The sequence below is a fragment of the Scylla paramamosain genome, chromosome 10 (assembly GCF_035594125.1).
Source record: "Scylla paramamosain isolate STU-SP2022 chromosome 10, ASM3559412v1, whole genome shotgun sequence".
Classification (NCBI taxonomy): Eukaryota; Metazoa; Arthropoda; class Malacostraca; order Decapoda; family Portunidae; genus Scylla; species Scylla paramamosain.
In genome coordinates this window covers 5730000-5755432 of record NC_087160.1, presented here as the reverse complement: position 1 = coordinate 5755432, position 25433 = coordinate 5730000, and the positions used below count along the sequence as shown (strand labels likewise).

At 37.8% G+C, this 25433-nt stretch overlaps 1 protein-coding gene across 1 annotated transcript; it reads right to left on the bottom strand.

Moving 5' to 3' along the window:
- Nucleotides 1–1200: 1200 nt before the first annotated feature.
- Nucleotides 1201–25433, bottom strand: LOC135104161 (condensin-2 complex subunit H2-like). Its single transcript, XM_064011238.1, is given in 16 exon segments — nt 1201–1487; nt 2805–2947; nt 9789–9811; nt 9814–9904; nt 10061–10180; nt 10300–10466; nt 10967–11177; nt 11812–11940; nt 12128–12296; nt 18807–19110; nt 20097–20136; nt 20884–21088; nt 21833–22062; nt 22357–22482; nt 22606–22746; nt 25292–25433. Coding segments are annotated over 15 exon segments (2223 nt in total). The 5' UTR covers nt 22726–22746; nt 25292–25433; the 3' UTR covers nt 1201–1342.

Genomic DNA, 25433 nt, shown 5'->3' with positions numbered 1-25433 from the left:
TGACCATTCTGTGTGTGTGTGTGTGTGAGAGAGAGAGAGAGAGAGAGAGAGAGAGAGAGAGAGAGAGAGAGAGAGAGAGAGAGAGAGAGAGAGAGAGAGAGAGAGAGAGAGAGAGAGAGAGAGTGTGTGTGTGTGTGTGTGTGTATGTTTAGACATGCATACAATGGACTTTTCACTTTGTATATCATATATGAGTATGTATGTATTAATGGAAAGCTTTATAAATGCAATATAGTTTGTACTTGTTAATTTTTATGGAAAATACATTTCAGTATACATAAATATTTATCCATTCTGTATTCAAAAACCTTGTACTTATTTTTACATGGATCTTAACTATTAAAATCAAACTGACATGCAGATCTCAACAAGCATGCATTTTTGACAAAAATTATTACCTTACCTTAAACAAGATCTTTTTACAAATCATAATTTTTATACATGATTGGTTATCACTTAATTTAGCATCCAACTCACTGAGAGATTTACACCATCAGATACTGATGATACTGCAGCCTCTGGGCAAACACAAAAAAAAAAATAAATAAATAAATAAAAATAGAAAAAAAAAATAAATAAATAAACAAAAAAATAAATAAATAAATAAAGCTCTGTCAGTCCCCCCAAAAACATCTTATGTAATTTTTTTTTACAGTTGTTTGTTAAGCATTATTGATTAAAGTAACACAACATGATTAGATATTTTTTTTTTTTCAGGTGATATCAGATAATGATGTCCACAAAATTCATTGGTGTTTGCATACTTATCATGACCTAGATCAGACCAGTACAGTTGTCAATGCCTCTCTGCTGTATTTCATGACGACCTTGGATAAGTAAGACTGTACTTACTGTTACCAAATCAATGATTTACTGTGGCTTCCAACACAGGGGAGGATATGCTAGTGTTATTAACTAGTAAGGCACTACAATCCCTTAGGTAAAATAGTGTACAATAGAATGCCACAAATTTACAAGATAGTTTAAGTCTTACAAGACCCAACCTAAAATATTCCCTAACACTGGAATAGAGGGAAAATCTTAGCCGTATCAAATTAAAATAATGCTATTCTGATGATTAACAAATCCCAGTAGACAACAGAGATAAAGTACCACAAGATCTACAAATCAAGGACCAGAGGAAGGAAAGCATACAAACTAAAAAATTAAATACATGCCAAAAATATATATAACAGTACTGCTCATTAAATTAGATCAGGTAGCACTATGTCTTGCATTCCTATCTCATCCCACTGAGTAACCTGCAAGTGGAAGCACCATGACCATGATTTTCAGCATAAACATACTGGTGAAGTTGTGTCACTTCACTATACAGCAGGCACTATCTAGGCAGTGCTCTTTTCTTGCCACAACCCTTCTTGCTGGTAATATTTGCAGCATTTTGTAAGTTAGTGGTCTGTGTTATATCTGCACATACTCCTGGTGGTCCTCTGTTTCCTAGGTGCTCCATGTCCATTCCAGATGATCTGCAATTGCATACTTTGGTCAATCAAAATTTTGTACCTGGTTCAGTTTCATCAACTCATTTTATCCCATGGTCCTGCTCCTCATACTGACAGAGAGGTACAGGTGTGGTTAATAGTCTGAAAACCTGCCACAATTACCTCCACAAGTTTAGTTTTCTTTCAAACTGAAATCTTTTGGTCTGCTGACATGGGGTTTACAGGTCTGTAAAGGGACTGTAAACAGATCAGATGAATTAAAACTGAGAGGAAATACAAAACACAATGGAAGTGAATGCAGTAGGTTAATGGATTTCTGACCATAACTTTACTATGTGAGAAATTAAGCTATTATGTTAAAACAAGAATTACATATTTACTTACTTTTAGAATTTCCAAATTCACCAGTTTTCCGTAGTATTCCATCTAGCTTCACATTTTAGCTATGTCACACAGCTAATCACAATTTCATTACTGAATGCCTAGCACTATAACTAAATATACTTTCAAATAAAATTTGAAGAGCTGAATTTTCTCTTTTAGCGCTTATAAGGTAGGTGTTGGTTAAGTGATGATCAATGGTTCAATCACATTTATCTGATTGTTTTTGTAAACTTGCCATTTCACTGCATCATTTGTTAGGTATTATCACTTCCACTGGCTCCCTTCCATACACACACACACACACTGTCATTTACCACATCTATCTGTTCTGATGTGTTCCCTAAGTCTTTTAAAGGAAAGCCAATGGCAAAAGTTTCTTATTATTGTTCCAATATTTTAAACAATGCATTCATACCACTCTCCCAGCTTTCATCTATCTCAGATACTGCAGCTCTATTGTCCCAATATATCACCATATCATACAACTTCTCTCCTCATTCATCATCACCTGTCGCTCTACATGCTTCAAGAATCAAAGAAACATTTTTTCATAACACCCTGAGAAAAATTTTGTTACCCCTGAAATGTCACTCATAAGAAATAATAAAGTTAATTCCATTACTAGAAAAAAATAAAAATAAAAGACATGAATGAGAAAACAAGTAAGATCACCATCAGAAGCTCCATATCAAAGTCACTGTTAAGACTCTCAAGAAGGAAATTGGTAGTTACATAGAAATACAGGAGAGAATGAAACTTATATTGAATTGAGCCAAGCAGTCAACCCTAAAACAACAATCAAAAGTCACTCTACCCAATGAATTTTATTGTATTCAACACAAAATGCTGTTAGAAATTAACTAATCAACCAATGATGTCATCTGGTCATCATGAACTTTTCTTTAAACTTTCATCAGTGATTTGCTATTTACTTCTCATGACAAGCTAAAGACTCACCTGGTGGTGTTGGCCTGTGACGGTGCTGCATATTCTTCTAGTTCTTCATGATGGCGTACACGAGACTTGAGGGTGAGTTCCAGGCAGTCCATGGCCATGTCATCAGGACTGGTCTTGCTCAGTTCAATATTATGGCTGTTGGCCTGCAAAACAATGACGAGGTTTTTACTTATACCATCTTTCTGTGGGATGCAGCATTCATCTAACAGACCAAGAATCTTAGATCTGTTTATGATATTAGATCATGTTTAATTTTTAATCACCTGTATATCTTTTAGTACTATCACCATCACAGTCAATTAAAAGTAATTAGCTGCAGCATATATCTATCTACCATCTATTTATATGTGTATATATATATATATATATATATATATATATATATATATATATATATATATATATATATATATATATATATATATATATACAGTAAAATCCCTCTTATCTGGCATCAACAGGACTGCTGACATGCCGGATACTTGACAGTTGCCGGATACTTGAATAGAAATGAAATTATGTCCTTCTGATCTTTTCAAGCTGAACCACTCGTATACACCCAGCCGCCAATGAAAGTGGCGCGCATTATAAACAAACCCGTATCTCAGCGCGGGAAGAACTGTAGCTCATTTGAAAAGAATGTGGCTAATATCTAGAAGTGGCAACATAGGCCGGCTCTTTAAACATCTATCAACCGTCACACTTCAAAAAATTATCACTCAGTTGTCACTTGCTCACGTAAGGAAGTACACTTGCTTACCCCGCTCCCCCGCACAGTGTGTCAGTTTTCTTCGTTCTCTTTCATATTGGTGTGGAAACTTAAGTGTCAATGGCACGTAAACATCAAATATCCCCAGTCAATATAGCCCTTATTGACTCACTCCGGAAGGGTGGTTTTGGCTCTAAGCATATTTCAAAGGAGACAGGACTCCCACTAAGAACAGTACAACGCTGGTTGAAGCGATGCAGAGACAATACCGGAAAATTAGCACCAGTGAAGAAAACTGCCCCTGGACGCAGCCGTATTTTATCAAAGAGGACACTGACACTGATTAAGCGTCAGCTAAGTGTCTCGCCATTCCTCACAGGAAGAGAAATTAAACAAAATTACCCTGATCTGCTGACACATGTCTCCATAAGGACAATACAGCGGCGGACACTGGAGGACCTCGACATGAAAAGTTACCGTGCTGCAAAGAAACCACTGCTTACACCCGCCCACAAAGCTAAAAGAGTCAGATTTGCTCAGGACCATAAAGACTGGCCATTAGAGAAGTGGAGAAGAGTAGTGTGGTCAGATGAGAGCATGTTCTATGTGACAGGAACACCACACAAAAGAGTACACCGACCAAGAAACTCGGACAGATATGACGAACGGTACACTGTAAACGCAGTTAAGCATCCCTCCTCTGTGATGGTGTGGGGGTGTTTCAGCTACTTTGGTGTTGGCAACTTAGTTATGCTTGACAAAGGAGTGTCAATGAACACAGAAACATATCTTGACCTGCTGCATGACAATCTTGAAGAGTGCTTCGACAAGTGTAACGGTGAAACCTTCATGCAGGACGGTGCGTCATGCCATACGGCCAACATTGTAAGGGAATGGTTTGGCATGTGTGAACTTAATTATTTTGAAAGTTGGCCAGCAAACAGTCCAGACCTAAACCCGATTGAAAATGTGTGGAGTATGATGAAAAAGAAGCTCCAGGATCTGGACACGAGCAGTGTAGCGAAGCTCAAGCAGGCGGTCGTGCAAGTGTGGGGAGAACTGTCACCTACATATCTGGAAAAACTAGCAGATTCTGTACCACGTCGGTTGGAATCTGTCATAAAGAGGAAGGGAAACAGCACAAAATATTAGGTAAGGTAAAGAAATTATATTTTTAATGATAGTAATAGATGATTAAGGCAAATTTAATGGTATGCATGGTACGAAAAAACACAAAAACAACACGCGCCACTAACACAAAAATAACACGCGCCGCTTTCATTGGCGGCCAGTGTAAGACTTTGTCCATCATTTCATCACAATGATACTGCAGTGTGTGACGATTTTCCACTGCCTTTGGGGTGTCGGTGGCTTTCATGTAATCCCGCAACTTTTTTGTTTGGGATTTAATATCATAAATAGTTGATGAGCCCACACCATATTCCGCCATTAGTTGCTGTCTGCTTTCACCTCTCTCTAATCGTCATCAAATGTCTACCTTCTGCTTAAGTGTAAGCACAACATGCTTCCTCTTTTCTACAACTTTAGGCATGATGAAGGCGTCAGGTGATAAACAGTGCATACGCGGGACTGAGTCACTGAGTAAACACAGTGCAGTGGGCCGCAGGTGGCGCAAAGCAGTGCACTCTGGTGGCGAGGGGACAAAGTATGCCTCGTGCGGGAATTTTAATTGATTTTATGAGTACACATTAATTTTTTATTGATTTTAAGGCTCAGGGAAAAATGTGCCGGATACTTGAAGCTGCCGGATACTTGAATGCCGGATGAGAGGGATTTTACTGTATATAATAAATTATAAATATTAATATATATATATATATAATATATATATATATATATATATATATATATATATATATATATATATATATATATATATATATATATATATAAACCTCATCTTTTCCTCACTGAAACTCAGGTGTCTGAGGCAACTGACAGTAGCCCCTTTTCTGTTCCCTCCTACTTTCTCTATCCTCATTTTCGATCCAAAGCTGGATGCTGCATTTATGTGTGCAGTGACTTAACCTGCTCTCATGCCCACGCTCTTGAATCTTCCAAGTTTTCCACCATCTGGCTACGACTACAGAGTCACTCTCAAACTAAATTTATCTGTGCTGTGTACCTCTCACCTAACTCCTCTGACTATAAGAAATTCTTTGACTACCTAACTTCCGAAGTGGAGCACATTCTGACTCTCTTCCCTTTTGCAGAGATCTCCATTCTTGGAGACTTCAATGTTCACCACCACCTTTCCTCTCCCTTCACTGACTATCCTGGTGAACTAGCCAACAACTTTGCTATCTTCCACAACCTAGAGCAACTGGTGCAACACCCTACTCGTATTCCTGGCCGTCTTGGAGATATGCCCAACATTCTTGACCTTTACCTGACCTCTAATCCTTCTGCTTATGCTGTCACCCTTTTTTCTCCGTTGGGCTCCTCCGATCACAATCTCATATCTGTATCTTGTCCTATCGCTCCAATCCCTCCTCAGGATCCCCTAAGCGAAGGTGCCTCTGGCGTTTTGCCTCTGCTAGTTGGGGGGACCTGAGGAGGTATTTTGCTGATTTTCCTTGGAATGACTACTGCTTCCGTGTCAGAGACCCGTCTTTGTGTGCTGAGCGCATAACAGAGGTGATAGTGTCTGGCATGGAGGTGTACATTCCTCACTCTTTTTCTCGTCCTAAACCTAAACCTTGGTTTAACACAGCTTGTTCTTGTGCTATACATGATAGAGAGGTGACCCACAAAAGGTACTTAAGCCTTCCATCACCAGAATCTCATGCACTTTAGATTTCTGCCCAGAACCATGCCAAGTCTGTTCTCCAACTAGCCAAAAAACTCCTTCATTAACAGAAAGTGTCAAAACCTTTCAAGATCTAACTCCCCTCGTGACTTCTGGAATCTAGCCAAAAATATCTCCAATCACTTTGCTCCTTCTTCTTTCCCTACTCTATTTCAACCAGATGGCACCACTGCTATCACATCTATTTCTAAAGCTGAACTCTTCGCTCAAACCTTTGCTAAAAACTCTATCTTGGAAGATTCTGGGCTTGTTCTTCCAGGTTGGAATCAAAAGCTTTTCGTCTCAACTCCTCTCCTCTAACTGACTGTCTTCAGCTTCTCTCTCATCGCCGCAGTGTTGCAACTCTAGCTGTCTTCAACCGCTATTTTTATGCTAACTGCTCTTCTGATCTTGCTAACTGCATGCCTCCCTTCCTCCTGCGGCCTTGCTGCACAATACTTTCTTCTTTCTCTCACCCCTATTTTGTCCACCTCTCTAATGCAAGAGTTAACCATTATTCTCAGTCATTCATCCCTTTCTCTGGTAAACTCTGGAACTCCCTGCCTGCTTCTGTATTTCCACCTTCCTATGACTTGAATTCCTTCAAGAGGGATGTTTCAAGACACTTATCCTTCAATTTTTGACTGCTGTTTTGGACCCTTTTCTGGGACTGGCATCTGTGTTTTTTTTTTTTTTTGCCAGTGTTCCTCCTACATAAGAAAAAAAAATTACATATACATCTTCTTCATACGACCTTAATCCCACTATATTGCAGTGTCAGCTGCTCGAGTTATCCTTCTCCATCTGTTTCTATCCATTGCATCATCCTCTTGCACTCCCAGCTTGTTCATATCACTCCTTATTACGTCTCTCCATCTTTTTCTCTGTCTCCCTACCCTCCTTCTCCCCCTAACTTCCACCATCATTGCCTTCCTCACTGGTTCATCCTCTTCTCTCCTTATCACATATCCAAAATATCTTAGTCGTGCTTCACTTGCCTTCTCCTTGATATTACATATTCCACACATTCTTCTTATATCTTCACTTTGTCTCCTTTCTAATAGTGAAATACCAGCAATCCATCTCACCATCCTCATCTCAGTTCTCTCCAGAATGCCTTCCTCCTTCTTCCTTAAAGACCATGTTTCTGCACCATAGAGAAGTACTAGTCTCAACACACTTCTGTATATCTTCATTCTCAGCTTCAATGGTATTTTCTTATCTAAGGTTACTCCACTCACTAAGAATCTTCCAGTTGAGGATAGATTCAAAAACTTTAGATAGGCAGGAAATTAAAGCAATAGGACGGTAGTTTGAGGGATTAGTAATGGTCACCCTTTTTAGGAACAGGTTGAATGTAGGCAAACTTCCAGCAAGAAGGAAAGGTAGGATGTTGACAGACAGAGCTGAAAGAGTTTGACTAGGCAAGGTGCAAGCACGGAGGCACAGTTTCGGAGAACAATAGGAGGGACCCCATCAGGTCCATACGCCTTCTGAGGGTTTAGGCCAGCGAGGGCAAGGAAAACATCATTGCGAAGAATTTTAATATGTGGCATGAAGTAGTCAGAGGGTGGAGGAAAGGGAGGAACAAGCCCAGAATCGTCCAAGGTAGAGTTTTTAGCAAAGGTTTTTGCGAAGAGTTCAGCTTTAGAAATAGATGTGATAGCAGTGGTGCCATCTGGTTGAAATTGAGGAGGAAAAGAAGAAGCAAAGTTATTGAAGATATTTTTGGCTAGATGCCAAAAGTCATGAGGGGAGTTAGATCTTGAAAGATTTTGACACTTTCTGTTAATGAAGGTTTTGGCTAGTTGGAGAACAGACTTGGCATGGTTCTGGGCAGAAATCTAAAGTGCATGAGATTCTGGTGATGGAAGGCTTAAGTACCTTTTGTGGGTCACCTCTCTATCATGTATAGCACGAGAACAAGCTGTGTTAAAATAAGGTTTGGAAGGTTTAGGTCGAGAAAAAGAGTGAGGAATGTACGCCTCCATGCCAGATGCTATCACCTCTGTTATGTGCTCAGCACACAAAGACAGGTCCCTGACACAGAAGCAGCAGTCATTCTAAGGAAAATCAGCAAAGTACCTCCCCAGGTCCCCCCAACTACCAGAGGCAAAATGCCAGAGGTACCTTCGCTTAGGGGGATCCTGAGGAGGGACTGGAGTGATAGGACAAGATACAAATATGAGATTGTGGTGTGTGTGTGTGTGTGTGTGTGTGTGTATATATATATATATATATATATATATATATATATATATATATATATATATATATATATATATATATATATATATATATATATATATATATATATACACACACACACCAGGCCAATAAACACACATGAGGTGGCCCAGACAAAGCACCAAACACTCACACACACATCATTCACACTCTTAGCCCTGACAGTCCATGATGGATAAGTAATAATAATTACTGAAGAGAGTAAAGAAGGCATCATGGAAACATAATGGGATAATGGAGACTAATTAGATTTATGCTAAAATTTATCTTATGAGAAATATATTTCACTTTAATGCTGTTATTTCTTCATATCCTTCCAAACAGTGTGTAGGCTGATTTTCCACAATACAATAAGTAAATTTGTTCTAAATATCTATTATAAATGCTACATAGAATGTGATAAGATACTATAGTTGACCCTTCAGAGAGAGAGAGAGAGAGAGAGAGAGAGAGAGAGAGAGAGAGAGAGAGAGAGAGAGAGAGAGAGAGAGAGAGAGAGAGAGAGAGAGAGAGAGAGAGAGAGAGAGAGAGAGAGAGAGAGAGAGAGAACTTCTGATATTCACTGGCATCACATAGATATTTGTCACCTCAGTTCAGGGTGTAGGTACGTAAGATTCAGGATAACCAAGGAACAATATATGCATGGTGATTCTCTGTCTTTTACTTAGCCTGCCTCCTTATTTAATTTTGTCTGTCTTTCCTTACACAACAGGCATAGGAAGGGTAGCAAAATGGAAACCCTTAAAAAAGTAAATAAAAAAAAATAAATAAAAAAATGTGGGGGATGTATACCTCAATTCCTCCTTTTTTTCTTCTCATTATAACTCTCTAACCACTTCACTGATTCTCATGGATTTTTTTTTTTTTGCATATGAGAGATAAATGAGTAATTTTATTGTATTTGCAAGATTTTTCAATTATGGCAATACATCTATGTAAATTAGCAAAATATTTCAAATGAGAATAAAAAATAAATAAAAACTGAAGCAATTAACAAATAAAGAAAATAAAAAAAATATGCTATACTATAAAGAAATTTCAACACCATCTTTAACAATGGTTAAAAAAATTTTTATAGTACAAAGAAGGTAATGAAGTGAACATGGAAATTTTTTTGAATGCAGAAAATTTCAGACTTTGGCAACTCACACTAGTTATTCCAAACATCACTAAATATACATGAATAATCCTGCTAAACAAGTAACACATGCATACACACCAGCATGAGACTGGAGAGGAAAAGCGAGCCACTTCCCTTGGGTCCTCCGTCCCAATCATCAGCTGTTTGAAGGGAATGGTTTGCTTGCGCCCATCATTAGGGAAGTGACCAAGAATCTGTAACAGGAATCCAGTGAGTAGATTGCAAGAGTAAAACAGAGCAATACATTGTGTCAAACTGTACAGCTAAGAATCAGCAACATAAGATGAACATTTCATTTTTGCAATCTGAATGAAATACACATCAAAAGTAACAGAGCCAGAATGACTTACCATGGACCCATAGCGATGGATGTCAAATTCAGTCCTGGCTTCCTCTGCTTGTAGCTTGGGTGTCACAGTTTTACGCCAATTATTGACTCTTTTTTCAAGTTCTGTTGATTTGATGCTTTCCTAAAGGAATTAAGAAAAATTGTGGAAATAAAGGACACCATAAAAGCACATTTCAAAAATAAATAAATAATCAAACTGAATATAAAAATTACTCTGGAAACTGAATGCATCAAAATTACCTGGGCACTGTTGACATAATCTGCTACCCATTTCAGCACTAGAGCCTCATATTCTGAGGCTGGCTCCTCACTGGCCACAGAGTCATTGATACGAGTAGCAATGGCACTCTCAGGCAACTGCTCCTCAGGGTGTGCCTCAGGCAGCACAAATCCAGTGTTTTCCAGATCTGACCACACACAAAAAAAGCCATTAATAACCACTTTATCAAAGGTTAGGAAAGTGCTCTAATGTTCAATATTTTTATATACAGAAATATTCATAAAATTAATTCATTGTTATTACTGTTCTGTAAACAAATAAGACAAGGAATGAGTTAGAGAGAGAGAGAGAGAGAGAGAGAGAGAGAGAGAGAGAGAGAGAGAGAGAGAGAGAGAGAGAGAGAGAGAGAGAGAGAGAGAGAGAGAGAGAGAGAGAGAGAGAGAGAGAGAGAGAGAGAGAGAGAGAGAGAGAGAGAGAGAGAGAGAGAGAGAGAGAGAGGGGGGGGGAGCCAGCACATATCTCCAATATTTATTTTTTATCAACACCTGAAGGACCATATTTGTAAAATGAAAATGTTATAAAAATTTTTTGCACATATTGTAAATTGCAAACTTGTGCAACAAAACTTCTCTATATAATATGATAAACAAGTATGAACTATCATCACTCATCTGCCTTTAAACTCACCCAGGTCAACAGGAGTGTCACTGGCCAGAGGGTCATCATCTTCCTCATACTGGGGAGAGACTCTGGCTTCCTCCCCGGCCTCCTCAGCAACCTCCAGTGCCTCCTCCCTGCATACTCCTTTCTCACTCAACTGCCTTACCATCTTCATCTTCACTTCACTGATCCTATTTGCTTCTTCCTCAGCAGCATTTTCAAGAATTTCTGGAGGCACCTGAGATACACAAACACATAAGCACAAAGTTCAGATCCACACACACACACACACATATATATATATATATATATATATATATATATATATATATATATATATATATATATATATATATATATATATATATATATATATATATATATATATATATATTACATTGGTGCCTTAGAATCCAAATTTAATTCATTCCAGGTTGTTCAGATTACAAAAATTGGATTGAAACTATTTTCCCCATAAGAACAGAATTAATTAGTTTCTGGAGAGAGAGAGAGAGAGAGAGAGAGAGAGAGAGAGAGAGAGAGAGAGAGAGAGAGAGAGAGAGAGAGAGAGAGAGAGAGAGAGAGAGAGAGAGAGAGAGAGAGAGAGAGAGAGAGAGAGAGAGAGAGAGAGAGAGAGAGAGAGAAGGTAATTTGAACTATATATGGTCTCTCAATGAAGTGAGTAAATTATACTTACTTCAAATAGTAAATAAACAAAGGTATCATAAATAACTATACAAAATCACAAAAATTAATTCCTGTACAAGACTATGATATATGAGACAACACATGAGTGGTATCATGTTTATCAATATTGTAATGTTTCCTAGAATCTAAAGGCTGTAATTCTCTATCAGCCTTCTTGTACTTACTTTCTTGGTTCTGTCTCTCTTTGACTTCTTGCTCAGCACTTCTTTCAGCTCACCCGTGATAAACTCCTCCAAAGGAATATAATTCTTGGATGCCAGATTCTTGTTTTTCTGATTCTTCTTTTTCTTGCTCTAAAAAAATTAGTATTGAAAGAAAGTGGTTCATCCCAATGAGCATATGCACAATCCATATTCTTTCACTCAATATTATTATTATAACATTTCACTCATTAAAACACTGATGTTATAAATCCATTTTTGCCCTGCTATTTTCTGCTTTTTAATATTTCACTTGTCTCTTCTTTTTAATCTGCTTTACCTCTGAGGGGCGATGACAAGGGCAGGGAGTGGGCACACGTAAGCGGCCTGCCCTTGGTGGTCTCTTTGGTGGACAGTCAGCATTTGGGTCAAAGGGTTTAAGTTTGTCAGTGAGCTTTAGTGTAGCAATAACGTCTTTGTCATCTTTGTTTCGTTTCCTGAGGCCGTATCTGTTGAAAAGAATAGCACCAATCAACATGCTGCTGTTCCAGTATAGCAAATGTAAAGCTCAAGTCAAAGGAGTAGTACTCATGACTTAACAAAAAAGTAAAAATAAATAAAAAGAAAAAAAAAATATAAAAACAGATAAAATAAAAGATAATTTAATTAATAAATTAAATTAATTAAACCAATTACACCAGGTATTCACTATATGCGAAGGTTACATTCTGTGAAAAGCTTGCATAATGAGAATTTGCATATATTGCACCTATTATCCTATTAATTATAGGGGATTATGTTCCACGAGCTATATTTTAATCCTCCAAATATTTTTTCTGGCACTGTTTCACAAAAATAAAGCAATAAAGCAAAAGTAAAACACATTAGTAAAGATAAACTGTCATCCACAGACAGCTCTTCAGCATAAGAGTTGAGCTTGATGATGTCATCAGGCTCCATGTCTGTGAAACCTTCACCTACATGATGTCCAAGGTCTACACATCATTGCACAATTCCTGCAAATCATGGAAATTTAGTGAAGGAGTGCAAAGCATCATTCCAAATTGCTTTCCAAGAAGCATTAACAGAAGCTTTCAGTTCTTTCTAAGATTCTCCAATGTTGTTGATTGCAGCATGAATATTAAAGAATTTCCACCATTCACTCATTGTAGGCTTGGTTTCCGAGGATTCAAAATCATTGAAGGTCCAATGTATCTCACCAACCAGCCACACCACCTCTGCTACTTGCATAATAGGGAATTTTTCTTGCATACTGAGAATACTTGGCACATTTAGGTTGGGTGCATATGATAGAATTCACTTATTTCAAACTCGCATATATTGAATACCTGGTGTACTTCAATTAAATAATCAATAAATAAAAAAATAGTAAAATAATAGATAAATAAAATGAGTAAATAAATAAATAAATGGACCAACAGGATCTTATGGAGTTGCAAAAAATTTAAATTCAAAATGTTTAGTCCTCACAATACAATACACAGTTTCACTGTTTAATCAGAAAACTGATTAAAATTGTTCCTAAATATCCATGAAAATTACCTATGGAAAATCTAGTTTTACCATTAACCTTAATATCTGCAAAACCACGTAGTTTGTATGACAGAATCTTGTAATCCAAGATTTTCTTTCTATTAATATCTCAACTACATTAAAACATCACCTTTATATAAATGTAAGTTCTGAGATGATGCACTAAATTCATAATTTGGTAGTTTAATAGTTTAGTGTTTCAGAGAAGTACAAGTCCACCCTGTAACATCTGAAAGATATTAGGTGCAGTGACTTTGCACAACTTTCATAATAAACAAAATAATTAAGTTTTGTTACATTAGCCTGCAAAAAAAAAAAAATAAATAAATAAATAAATAAATGAAAAATAAATAAATAAATAAATAAATAAATAAATAAATAAATAAATAAATAAAAATAAATAAATAAATAAATAAAAATAAATAAATAAATACATAAATAAATAACTAGATAAAAATAAATATCAAAATAAATAAATTAATTAATTGAATTAAAAAAAATAAAGTAAATAAATAAATAAATATATATATAAATGATATATATATATATATATATATATATATATATATATATATATATATATATATATATATATATATATATATATATATTCATTTATATTTATAAATTTATTTGTTTGTTTACTTATTTATTTATTTACTTTACTTTTTATTTAATTCAATTAATTAATTAATTTATTTTAATATTCGTTTATTTATTTATGTTATTTATTTATTTATTTTTTTTATATTATTTGTTTATTTATTTTTTATTTATTCATTTATCTTATTTTTTTTGGAGGCTAATGTAATAAAACTTAATTATTTTGTTTATATATATATATATATATATATATATATATATATATATATATATATATATATATATATATATATATATATATATATATATATATATTATATATATTTTTTTTTTTTTATGTAGGAAGGACACTGGTCAAGGATAACAAAAATCCAATAAAAAAATATGCCCACTGAAATGCTAGTCCCATAAAAGGGTCAAAGCAGTGGTCAAAAATTGATGAATAACTGTCTTGAAACCTCCCTCTTGAAGGAATTCAAGTCATAGGAAGGTGGAAATACAGAAGCAGGCAGGGAGTTCCAGAGTTTACCAGAGAAAGGGATGAATGATTGAGAGTACTGGTTAACTTTTGCATTAGAGAGGTGGACAGAATAGGGGTGAGAGAAAGAAGAAAGTCTCATGCAGCGAGGCCACAGGAGGAGGGGAGGCATGCAGTTAGCAAGATCAGAAGAGCAGTTCGCATGAAAATAGCGGTAGAAGACAGCTAGAGATGCAACACTGCGGCAGTGAGAGAGAGGTTGAAGACAGTCAGTTAGAGGAGAGGAGTTGATGAAACGAAAAGTTTTTGATTCCACCCTGTCTAGAAGAGCAGTATGAGTGGAACCCCCCCCCCAGACATGTGAAGCATACTCCATACATGGACGGATAAGGCCCTTCCACAGAGTTAGCAGTTGGGGGGGGTGAGAAAAACTGGTGGAGACGTCTCAGAACGCCTAACTTCATAGAAGATGTTTTAGCTAGAGATGAGATGTGAAGTTTCCAGTTCAGATTATAAGTGAAGGACAGACCAAGGATGTTCAGTGTAGAAGAGGGGGACAGTTGAGTGTCACTGAAGAAGAGGGGATAGTTGTCTGGAAGGTTGTGTCGAGTTGATAGATGGAGGAATTGAGTTTTGAGGCATTGAACAATACCAAGTTTGCTCTGCTCCAATCAGAAATTTTAGAAAGATCAGAAGTCAAGTGTTCTGTGGCTTCCCTGCGTGAAATGTTTACCTACTGAAGGGTTGGACATCTATGAAAAGATTTGGAAAAGTGCAGGATGGTATCATCAGCGTAGGAGTGGATAGAACAAGAAGTTTGGTTTAGATCATTAATGAATAATAAGAAGAGAGTGGGTGACAGGACAGAACCCTGAGGAACACCACTGTTAATAGATTTAGGAGAAGAACAGTGACCGTCTACCACAGCAGCAATAAAATGGTCAGAAAGGAAACTTGAGATGAAGTTACAGAGAGAAGGAGAGAAGCCATAGGAGGGTAGTTTGGAAATCAAAGCTTTGTGCCAGACTTTATCAAAAGCTTTTGATATGTCCAAAGCAACAGCAAAAGTTTCACCAAAATCTCTAAAAGAGGATGACCAAGACTCAGTAAGGAAAGCCAGATCACCAGAAGAGCGGCCTTGATGGAACCCATACTGGTGATCAGATAGAAAGTTGTGAAGTGATAGATGTTTAAGAATCTTCCTGTTGAGGATAGATTCAAAAACTTTAGATAAGCAGGAAATTAAAGCAATAGGACGGTAGAATGAGGGATTAGAACGGTCACCCTTTTTAGGAACGGGTTGAATGTAGGCATACTTCCAGCAAGAAGGAAAGATAGATGTTGACAGACAGAGCTGAAAGAGTTTGACTAGGCAAGGTACAAGCACGGAAGCACAGTTTCAGAGAACAATAGGAGGGACCCCATCAGGTCCATAAGCCTTCCGGGGGTTTAGGCCAGCGAGGGCATGGAAAACATCATTGCGAAGAATTTTAATAGGTGGCATGAAGTAGTCAGAGGGTGGAGGAGAGGGAGGAACAAGCCCAGAATCTTCCAAGGTAGAGTTTTTAGCAAAAGTTTGAGTGAAGAGTTCAGTTTTAGAAATAGATGTGATAGCAGTGGTGCCATCTGGTTGAAATAAAGTAGGGAAAGAAGAAGGAGCAAAGTTATTGGAGATATTTTTGGCTAGATGCCAGAAGTCACGAGGGGAGTTAGATCTTGAAAGGTTTTGACACTTTCTGTTAATGAAGGAGTTTTTGGCTAGTTGGAGAACAGACTTGGCATGGTTCCGGGCAGAAATATAAAGTGCATGAGATTCTGGTGATGGAATGCTTAAGTACCTTTTGTGGGCCACCTATCATGTATAGCACAAGAACAAGCTGTGTTAAACCAAGGTTTAGAAGGTTTAGGACGAGAAAAAGAGTGAGGAATGTACGCCTCCATGCCAAACACTATCACCTCTGTTATGCGCTCAGCACACAAAGACGGGTCTCTGACACGGAAGCAGTAGTCATCCCAAGGAAAATCAGCAAAATACCTCCTCAGGTCCCCCCAACTAGCAGAGGCAAAATGCCAGAGGCACCTTTGCTTAGGGGGATCCTGAGGAGGGATTGGAGCGATAGGACAAGATACAGATATGAGATTGTGATCGGAGGAGCCCAACGGAGAAGAAAGGGTGACAGCATAAGCAGAAGGATTACAGGTCAGGAAAAGGTCAAGAATGTTGGGCGTATCTCCAAGACGGTCAGGAATACGAGTAGGATGTTGCACCAATTGCTCTAGGTTGTGGAAGATAGCAAAGTTGTAGGCTAGTTCACCAGGATGGTCAATGAAGGGAGAGGAAAGACAAAGCTGGTGGTGAACATTGAAGTCTCCAAGAATGGAGATCTCTGCAAAAGGGAAGAGAGTCAGAATGTGCTCTACTTTGGAAGTTAAGTAGTCAAAGAATTTCATATAGTCAGAGGAGTTAGGTGAGAGGTATACAGCACAGATAAATTTAGTTTGAGGGTGACTCTGTGGTCGTAGCCAGATGGTGGAAAACTCGGAAGATTCAAGAGCGTGGGCACGAGAGCAGGTTAAGTCACTGTGCACATAAATGTAGCATCCAGCTTTGGATAAAAAATGAGGATAGAGAAAGTAGGAGAAAACAGAAAAGGGGCTACTGTCAGTTGCCTCAGACACCTGAGTTTCAGTGAGGAAAAGAAGATAAGGAGAGGAGAGGTAGTGTTCTACAGATTGAAAATTAGATCTTAGACCGTGAATGTTACAGAAGAAAAAGTTGATGGGGGTGTCAACACACTTAGGGTCGTCGACAGAAAGGCAGTCTGACCTGGGGACATTTATGGTCCCCTCCCCAGATGGGGACTCCGGGGCTGGTGTAGGAGTCGCCATTATGATTTGAAAATTTTTGAGTAAAGGGTGTGTGTTATTAGGTGCTTGTAGTTTTGTGTGGAGGAAGAGAGTTGTCTTTAGAGGGCAGGCTGTGACTGCCCCCTTGTGTTGTGATGACACAAAGGGAAATGTTCAGTGAGGTCACAGCTGGGTTTAATAAGTTCACAGCACCCCCTGAACAGTGCTTTAGACCTCACTGGGAGTAATTATCATTCTGGCAGGTGTCTACTGCCTCCTCGTACTGGAGGAGGCAGTAAAATGAACAAATAAATGAAATTTAAAAAATAGAATAAAATCTCCCTAGCAAGATTGCATACATGTTTACTTGCAGTACACAAGAGTATGACAGTGTTTGCTGTACAGCATAACCACTTCCTGTATGATTTATTTAATTCATACTGCACTGCAGATCATTTTTTTTCTATTCTTTAAAGTTTACCATTAATTTGTTACTGCCAAGCAGGTGAAAGAAGTTGTCATTGAGCAAGCATATGCTAAATAACATGATCTGTGTTACAAGAGTTAAAGTGAACTAGTATATGAAGTATGGGAAACACTAAGGAAACTAAGCTAATTAAAGTAGAGATTAAGGAAACTGAATTCATTATAGTTGTTAACTGCAGTAGTGAAGATGTGTGAGAGGAACTAGCTGTGGAGAGTTTAGCTGTAGAGAGGTAGTGTGGGTTGTGTTTATGTGGTAAGTTGATGACATGGCACATATGATAGATAAGACACAGAGGGATCTCCATAGAGGAATGAGTCACCTGGGAACTATTGCTGACCTAAGGGCTGTAGGGGTGAAGGCCCTAAACTATTCCTGCATCGGAACATTTCAGTTCTCTCAGCGGCCCCAAGTACAGGGTGGAATCAAAAGCTTTTCATCTCATCAACTCCTCTCCTCTAACTGACTGTCTTCAGCCTTTCTCATCACCACAATGCTGCATCTCTAGCTATCTTCTATTGCTATTTTCATGCTAACTGCTCTTCTGATCTTGCTAACTGCATGCCTCCCCTCCTCCTTCGGCCTTGCTGCACAAGACTCTTCTTTCTCTCACCCCTCTTCTGTCCAACTTTCTAATGCAAGAGTTAACCAGTATTCTCAATCATTCATCCCTTTTTCTGGTAAGCTCTGGAACTCTCTGCCTACTTATGTATTTCCACCTCCCTGTGACTGTAACTCCTTCAAGAGAGAGTTTTCAAGACACTTATCCTTCAAATTTTGACTACCATTTTGGACCCTATTTGGGGACCAGCATCTCAGAGGGCTTTTTTTTTTATTTATTATTATTATTATTTTTTTTTTTTTAGATTTTTGTTGCCCTTGGCCAATGTCCCTTCAAAAAAAAAAAAAAAAAAAAAAAAAAAAAAAAAAAAAAAAAAAAGTGACATAAGCCTTTATATGCAAGGAAATATGTTTTAGTCTGATATACTATTAGTAACTAAATGAAAACTCTGATGTTGACTTAGATAAATTTTCTACTGTATTTGTTCTTACCTTTGTTTGGTAATGTCAATGGGGGAATTATTGTTATTATTGTTTTTGTGTTGAGGACCAGGGTCTGGTGCCTGAGGTGGAGGCTCCTCTGGTGGGGCTGGAGGATCCTCTGCTGATGGTGGTTGGTCTTCTGCTGGTGGTAAATGGTCCTCTTCTAAGAGTGACTCATCCTCTGCTGGAGGAACTGAGTCATCCTCACAAGGTGAATGGTCCTCTTCTTGAGGGTCGTCCTCTGAGGGTGGTTGGTCCGCTGGAGGTAACATATCAGGAGGTGCATGGTCCTCTAAGGGTGGTGGCTGGTCCACTGTTTGGGGCACAATATTATACATCACATAGGATACACACACAGTTTGGCAATGCTTATCACCTTGATAAGACAGTGCAAAGAAGAACAGCAATCATTAAAAACATCTATGAAATATACCAGGAGCATTGCAAATTCATCACTACCATATTCCCTGCATGTCAATGAAAGAAACAAAGTGGGTAGGGGCAAAAGGTGGGGAAAAACGAATCCCTAAAATCTTTGAAGCATTCTTATAACACCAACTAAGCTAATAAAACTAATCCAAGCTTAACTCAAAACATAAAAGTAAAATTAATGGGATGAAAAATAAAAGAAGCATTTAATGTGGCAGATGCATGAGAAAAGAGCATTTCATACCTTCCTCTTCATTACAATACTAGAATAAGGAAAATATTTGCCCCTAAATATGTCAACACACCTGCAAAAGGCTGTGAATGACACACAAGTTGATTTAGAAAAAATAAATAAAATAAATAAATAAATAAATAAATAAATAAATAAATCATAATAATAATAACAATAATAATAATAATAATAATAATAATAATAATAATGAATAATAAATAACAATAAAATAAAAAAAATAATAATAAAATAATAATAATAATAATAATAATAATAATAATAATAATAATAATAATAATAATAGATTAATCTTTAGTAAAAAACTGCTGGTAATTAAAATTAGCTAATCTAGCATAACATGCTCCCACAATTTCAAAGGGGGAGAGATTAAAAGACCTGTGGAAGACATGATAGACAGTCCTGAGCATGAGGGGTACAAGAGAATGTACAGCCAAGCATTTGATGAACATACAAGCATGTCAGCATGTATGTTGTAACTCTTGATCTTATCATCATCACAAAACATGACCAACCAAAGTAGTTTGCACCGGGCTGTATAATTATAATTCAACAACGATAACTGATTCTGCTATCATCTAAACTCATTACAGGTGATACATAAAGAGAACCATGCATACCTTGTTCTGGAATGTTAGCTGCACCACTTGGTTCTTCTGTCTGTGAAGAAAACAACTCACTACTTAGCTATAACTTCTCAACAGCAAAATACAAATTTCTCTATCATTTATATTACAAGAAAAACAAGTTTATTGACTGATATAAAACATACATATAAAATCTCAGTGCATAGTTAGCCAAATGGCATGACTCCCACTATATTAACTTACTGGATACTGTACATCATGATCTTTTCATACTAAAATAGGACAAGAGCACACTCTCAAAAAGGATTCACATATAACAATCTTAAATTAATGATTTTGATGCCGTTTCCATTTATTCCTGTCCATATACTCAATTCCTGCATGCAGTATACATCCCTTTCTTTCTGTCTAGCATTACAACACTGTCCTCCCTCTTTACAAAGGATCTTCCTCTCATGCCCACGTTATTTACCCACCTTGGTATAACCTCTGCATCCCATTATTTCTCATTCCCTCTATATGTCAAAACTACTTGTGGGTGCTGCATTTGAAAACTACCGCCGCCCCACAATGCATTCCCTTATATCAAATAAACATACTAAACCTACCATATGCATTTTCTCCTTATCATCAATCTTAGTCATATCAAAAACACTTCTGAGAGAGAGAGAGAGAGAGAGAGAGAGAGAGAGAGAGAGAGAGAGAGAGAGAGAGAGAGAGAGAGAGAGAGAGAGAGAGAGAGAGAGAGAGAGAGAGAGAGAGAGAGAGAGAGAGAGAAAATCCTAGTGAAAAATACAACAGGTGGGAGTTGTACAAGTACCTGTGAGCCTAAGGCCAGAGCAGCTTCCAGCATCTCCCCTGGCACCTCCAAGTGAAGCATTCCCTTGGGGGTCAGGTATGAACGGGTGAGCCGGAAATCATCTTTGGCACCAAGCATTTCATTGTTTCTCAAAAGGAGAGAAATGCGATTCTGTGACTTTTCTATCTCCTTTTCCACCAGGTTGAGCGGAGTGGAGGGCAGGAATCTGAAGAGGGAAAGGTATGCTACATATACTAAACTGAGAGGTGTCCATTATGTGACACATCCATCAGCACATTTTCCTAGTTTGAAATTAAAATATATACCTCTTCTAACATCTGAATATATGTATAAAGTCTAAATTCCTTTGAAGGCTGACTGGATTTGGTAACTATATGCAAATATACCATTTCAAAAGGTTACATATGAAAAATCATTTATAATTCAACATGATCTTCAGAATTACTTGCTTGTGTTGCCCAGTTACACCCTCCTAGACAGTGTTTAGAGCTAATATAATTTTACTTAAGGATAAAGCTCAGACCTGTCACACATCACAATTACCATCCTTTTGCTCAACAAAGATGGTAACTTCTCACTCATCAGTGAAATCTTCTACACATGTGCATTTATCAACCTCAACCTATCAAGTGACAAAAATTATATATTACCAGAGCTAGTGAGCAGTGTGTGTGTGTGTGTGTGTGTGTGTGTGTGTGTGTGTGTGTGTGTGTGTGTGTGTGTGTGTGTGTGTGTGTGTGTGTGTGTGTGTGTGTGTGTGTGTGTGTGCGTGTGTTCTGGGTCTAAGAAACATGGCTTAGTTCTTCCATGTTCAAGATTTCAAAACATAGCTTAGTTCCCCCTACACTACAGCCAGCTTCCCTGGAACCTGACTCATCTCTTATGTGCAATGGTGACTGCATGTCTGAAACACTGGCTGAGGGGAGTGCAAACTGAGTGATCCACATACTTAACACTCTTCCGTCTTGAGTCACTGTCATCATCTTCCTGCAGTTCAATGTTCGTAGACATCTGAATGCTGTCCACACATGAAAAGGAGAGGGCAAGTTCTAAGCGGCCTTTGCGTCCTCCCCCTCCTCCAGTCCCACCCACTTCCACACCATCCCCACCAGTCTCTAGGTGACGGCGGCTGGAAAGCAGGTCAAGGGTCTTCAGTACCATCTGCCACAAGAAGTCCACCTGTGAAATTTGGAGACATTAAAGACAGGAATAACAACACTAAGGCAAATATAAGCAAAATAAGTAAACAAATAAATAGGAAAAGAGAGAGAGAGAGAGAGAGAGAGAGAGAGAGAGAGAGAGAGAGAGAGAGAGAGAGAGAGAGAGAGAGAGAGAGAGAGAGAGAGAGAGAGAGAGAGAGAGAGAGAGAGAGAGAGAGAGTATCCTGTAGCAACCAAATTCAACACAATCAGGTCTAGAATGACACACTCCTATCCAACACACTATCCACCAGTCAGAGAAATGACAACTCACCTTCTTGCTGTAGATGGTAACAGAGCCTTGGATTAACATGGCTGCCTCAGCAAAGTTCATTGATGTGTTTCCTCCATCCAGACTCAGTCTAACTCCAGCTAATTCCTCCAGGTACTCCTCCAGGTACTAGGTGATAGAAAGAAAAACAGTGATACCATATGCTCACATGGATTGGTTATGTGACAACACTGCACACATGTATCATTTTCTGCAAGTAAAGTTTTCCTACTCGATCCATGTGTGACTCACCTTGGCAATGTCCACCTCCCAGTTCTTGGTCAAGTCACGTATAGGATTTAGGAAGACTGAGAAGCGAGCGTCCAGCTCCTGGGAGAGAGGCGGCTGGCTCTGGGGAGCTCTGGCAGCCATGGTGACCAACCTCTCAGGTATCTGTGCAGCACAATGGGACTTATGAATTTTGTCTTTGTGTGCTGCTTGAAAGCAATAAGTAAATTTAAACAAATAAAGGAAAATTCAACTGATCATTCCACCCAATCAACAAATATCTAGAGTTACGCATGTTTTTTCTGACTTATTTACGTAAATCAACTGATTTTACCTTGATTTCCATCACAAAAAAATGTAACTGTGCCTCTACCTCTTTTCCAACATCAGGGAAACTGCAGAAAATTGGGATTTTTGTGAGATCAAGGAAATGAGTAATTTGCACTTCAAATGAGACTGGAAATCAACTAAATCTACTTGAGATTTGCAACTGCAATGGTGATATAAATCCGTCAGTGTTGCCAATGATTCTTCCAGTGATGCTGTTTAAGAAATCATAATGTATTAGGTTTCACTATTTTTAATCTTTTTCACTATTATATTTTGTGCTCCATATTAGACATATTAGACTGCTTCATATTAGACATTTTCATCATTCTGCTTCCCACTGCACAAAGAGGAGAGGAGCCCATCACAGAGGCAAAGTCTTTGTATAAAATGTGAAATAACTACTTGAGTTATCAGAAAGGCATGAAGTACATCAGAAATTTATAAGCTGGATGAAACTGCACAATGAACAAATGACCAGCAGAATAAAGTTAATATGTAAAAGCAAATTCTACTTATAATGAAACAAAAAAAAAAAACAGTATATATTGCTACTACAAGAAATGGATTGATGGACCTTATTCATAGTCCACCATCACAGGTAATAAGAGGAAAGGAAACACAGTGATGGTGATGGGTACTGATGGTGTTGGTGGCAGTCATGGAAGGTAGTGATGGTGAACTAAATTGAGATGAACTCTTCCATATTTTTCTTCAAAATTTCTGCAAATGCATCTTAAATACAATCTCTGCAGGGAGAAATCAACTATATTTGTATTTTGTGAAAAATAAACAAAATAAAGAATAAGGAGACTTTAACTATATAATCAAGAATGATATCTAATCTAATTCTAATCTGAATTATTCTTATCATAACCAAACTTGTAACCTACCAAAGCATATCCAGCATTATTTGGTTTGTAGACACCCATACACACAATGCTACCTTCATATATGATACAGATTTCTTCATTTTGAGTATTCACATCATATTTATTGCAAATTGCTAATAATACCAACACTGTCTGTCCCTCAGCAACATGTTCTGACCGTGAAAGACTTGATAGCGACTCAAGCAACATTCTTAAAACTTTTTTTTCATAATGACCGAGTTTGATTTCATGCACTAGCTTCATGACCCTGTATCTTTTTCCCAATGATAAGAAAATCAATTTGTATGCATTTACATACACACATCATCACTGCATTTCACTTGATGTTTGTATATCAGTCTACAGTGTGGCAACCCTATGAATAAGGTCTTGACCAGTACTTTGAAGAATCCTGCTCTAGATGGTGAGGTCAGGTTAATTTTTGTTGGATTAATTTTTGTCATTACAATTATCTAATCAACCATAGTACACTTTATATCCTTCATAAAATTAAATAATTAATTAATTTTAAAAAATACTGTTGGCAGCTGCCTGTCAATTGGCAATCACTGATCACTCTCCTCCTCCCTCCATCAAAGAAAGTGTCAAGTTAAACACATTAGTAACAGACTGATTCAGTTTTAAATTAATAAAAACAGAAACAATTTTATCCTTTAAACCCAAGAATGCAAACTAACTATAATTCAACACTTACCCTAGACTTACCTAAATGACCATCAACTCCTATGGAACTAAACTGTAGAGCCCAACTGAAACCCTCTACTACTTATTTTTTGAGGAGTAGCAACCTTTTTTTATTAACCTCTGGACATTCCATGTAAAATCCATAAAAAAAAATAAAAATAAAAAAATCTACAATTTTATCAACTAGCACTGCACACATCAAAACAACACTGTTGAAAATATATGTGAATACAGGTATTTCCATGTTAATATTTAGGTATAAAATTACAATCTCATTTTCAGTACAGGTGATACATGGCTAATTTCACAAGCTTATTGGTACTGATGTTTGGTTGTTCTGAGGCATGAAGTGATTTCACCAGTTTTGTTGGCAGCCACGAGTTACTATCAGAAGACTGGAATTTGTCATAGCAAAGCAGTATGCAAAATTATCCAATCTTCCTTATGTTGGAAATAAATACATAAAATAAACAAACAATTAAACAAATATAACCCAGCCTAACATGATGGGAGCACGCATCTCCTTCATAACAGTCAGATACAATGTGATTTCTGCCTTCCCTTGCCTGTCTGTCACCAGCATGTTCCGGGCCAGGGCGGCACCCAGGGCAGGAGAGGTCCTTGACTTGCCGCGACCCAACGCCCACGGTTCCTCTGTAGCAGGTTCCTATACCTCCATGCTCCTGCACCATCCACACCTGCACCTCCACCCACCACTACACCACCTCGCCCTCACCCGTCACGCCCGCTTCCCACATCGCTGTGGCCTAATAAGTTGTTTTACCCGCCAAACTGTCGTGACCTACCACTGTGCTTAGGCGGGCCGCTGTTGTTGTTGTTCCTGCTGCTGCTGCTGCTCAGACCTGACTCGCCTCTGCTCCGCCAGTGTTCTAGGTCATCTTGAGGAAGGTCTGTGTCACTTTAAACAGTTGGAATTTCACATACAAA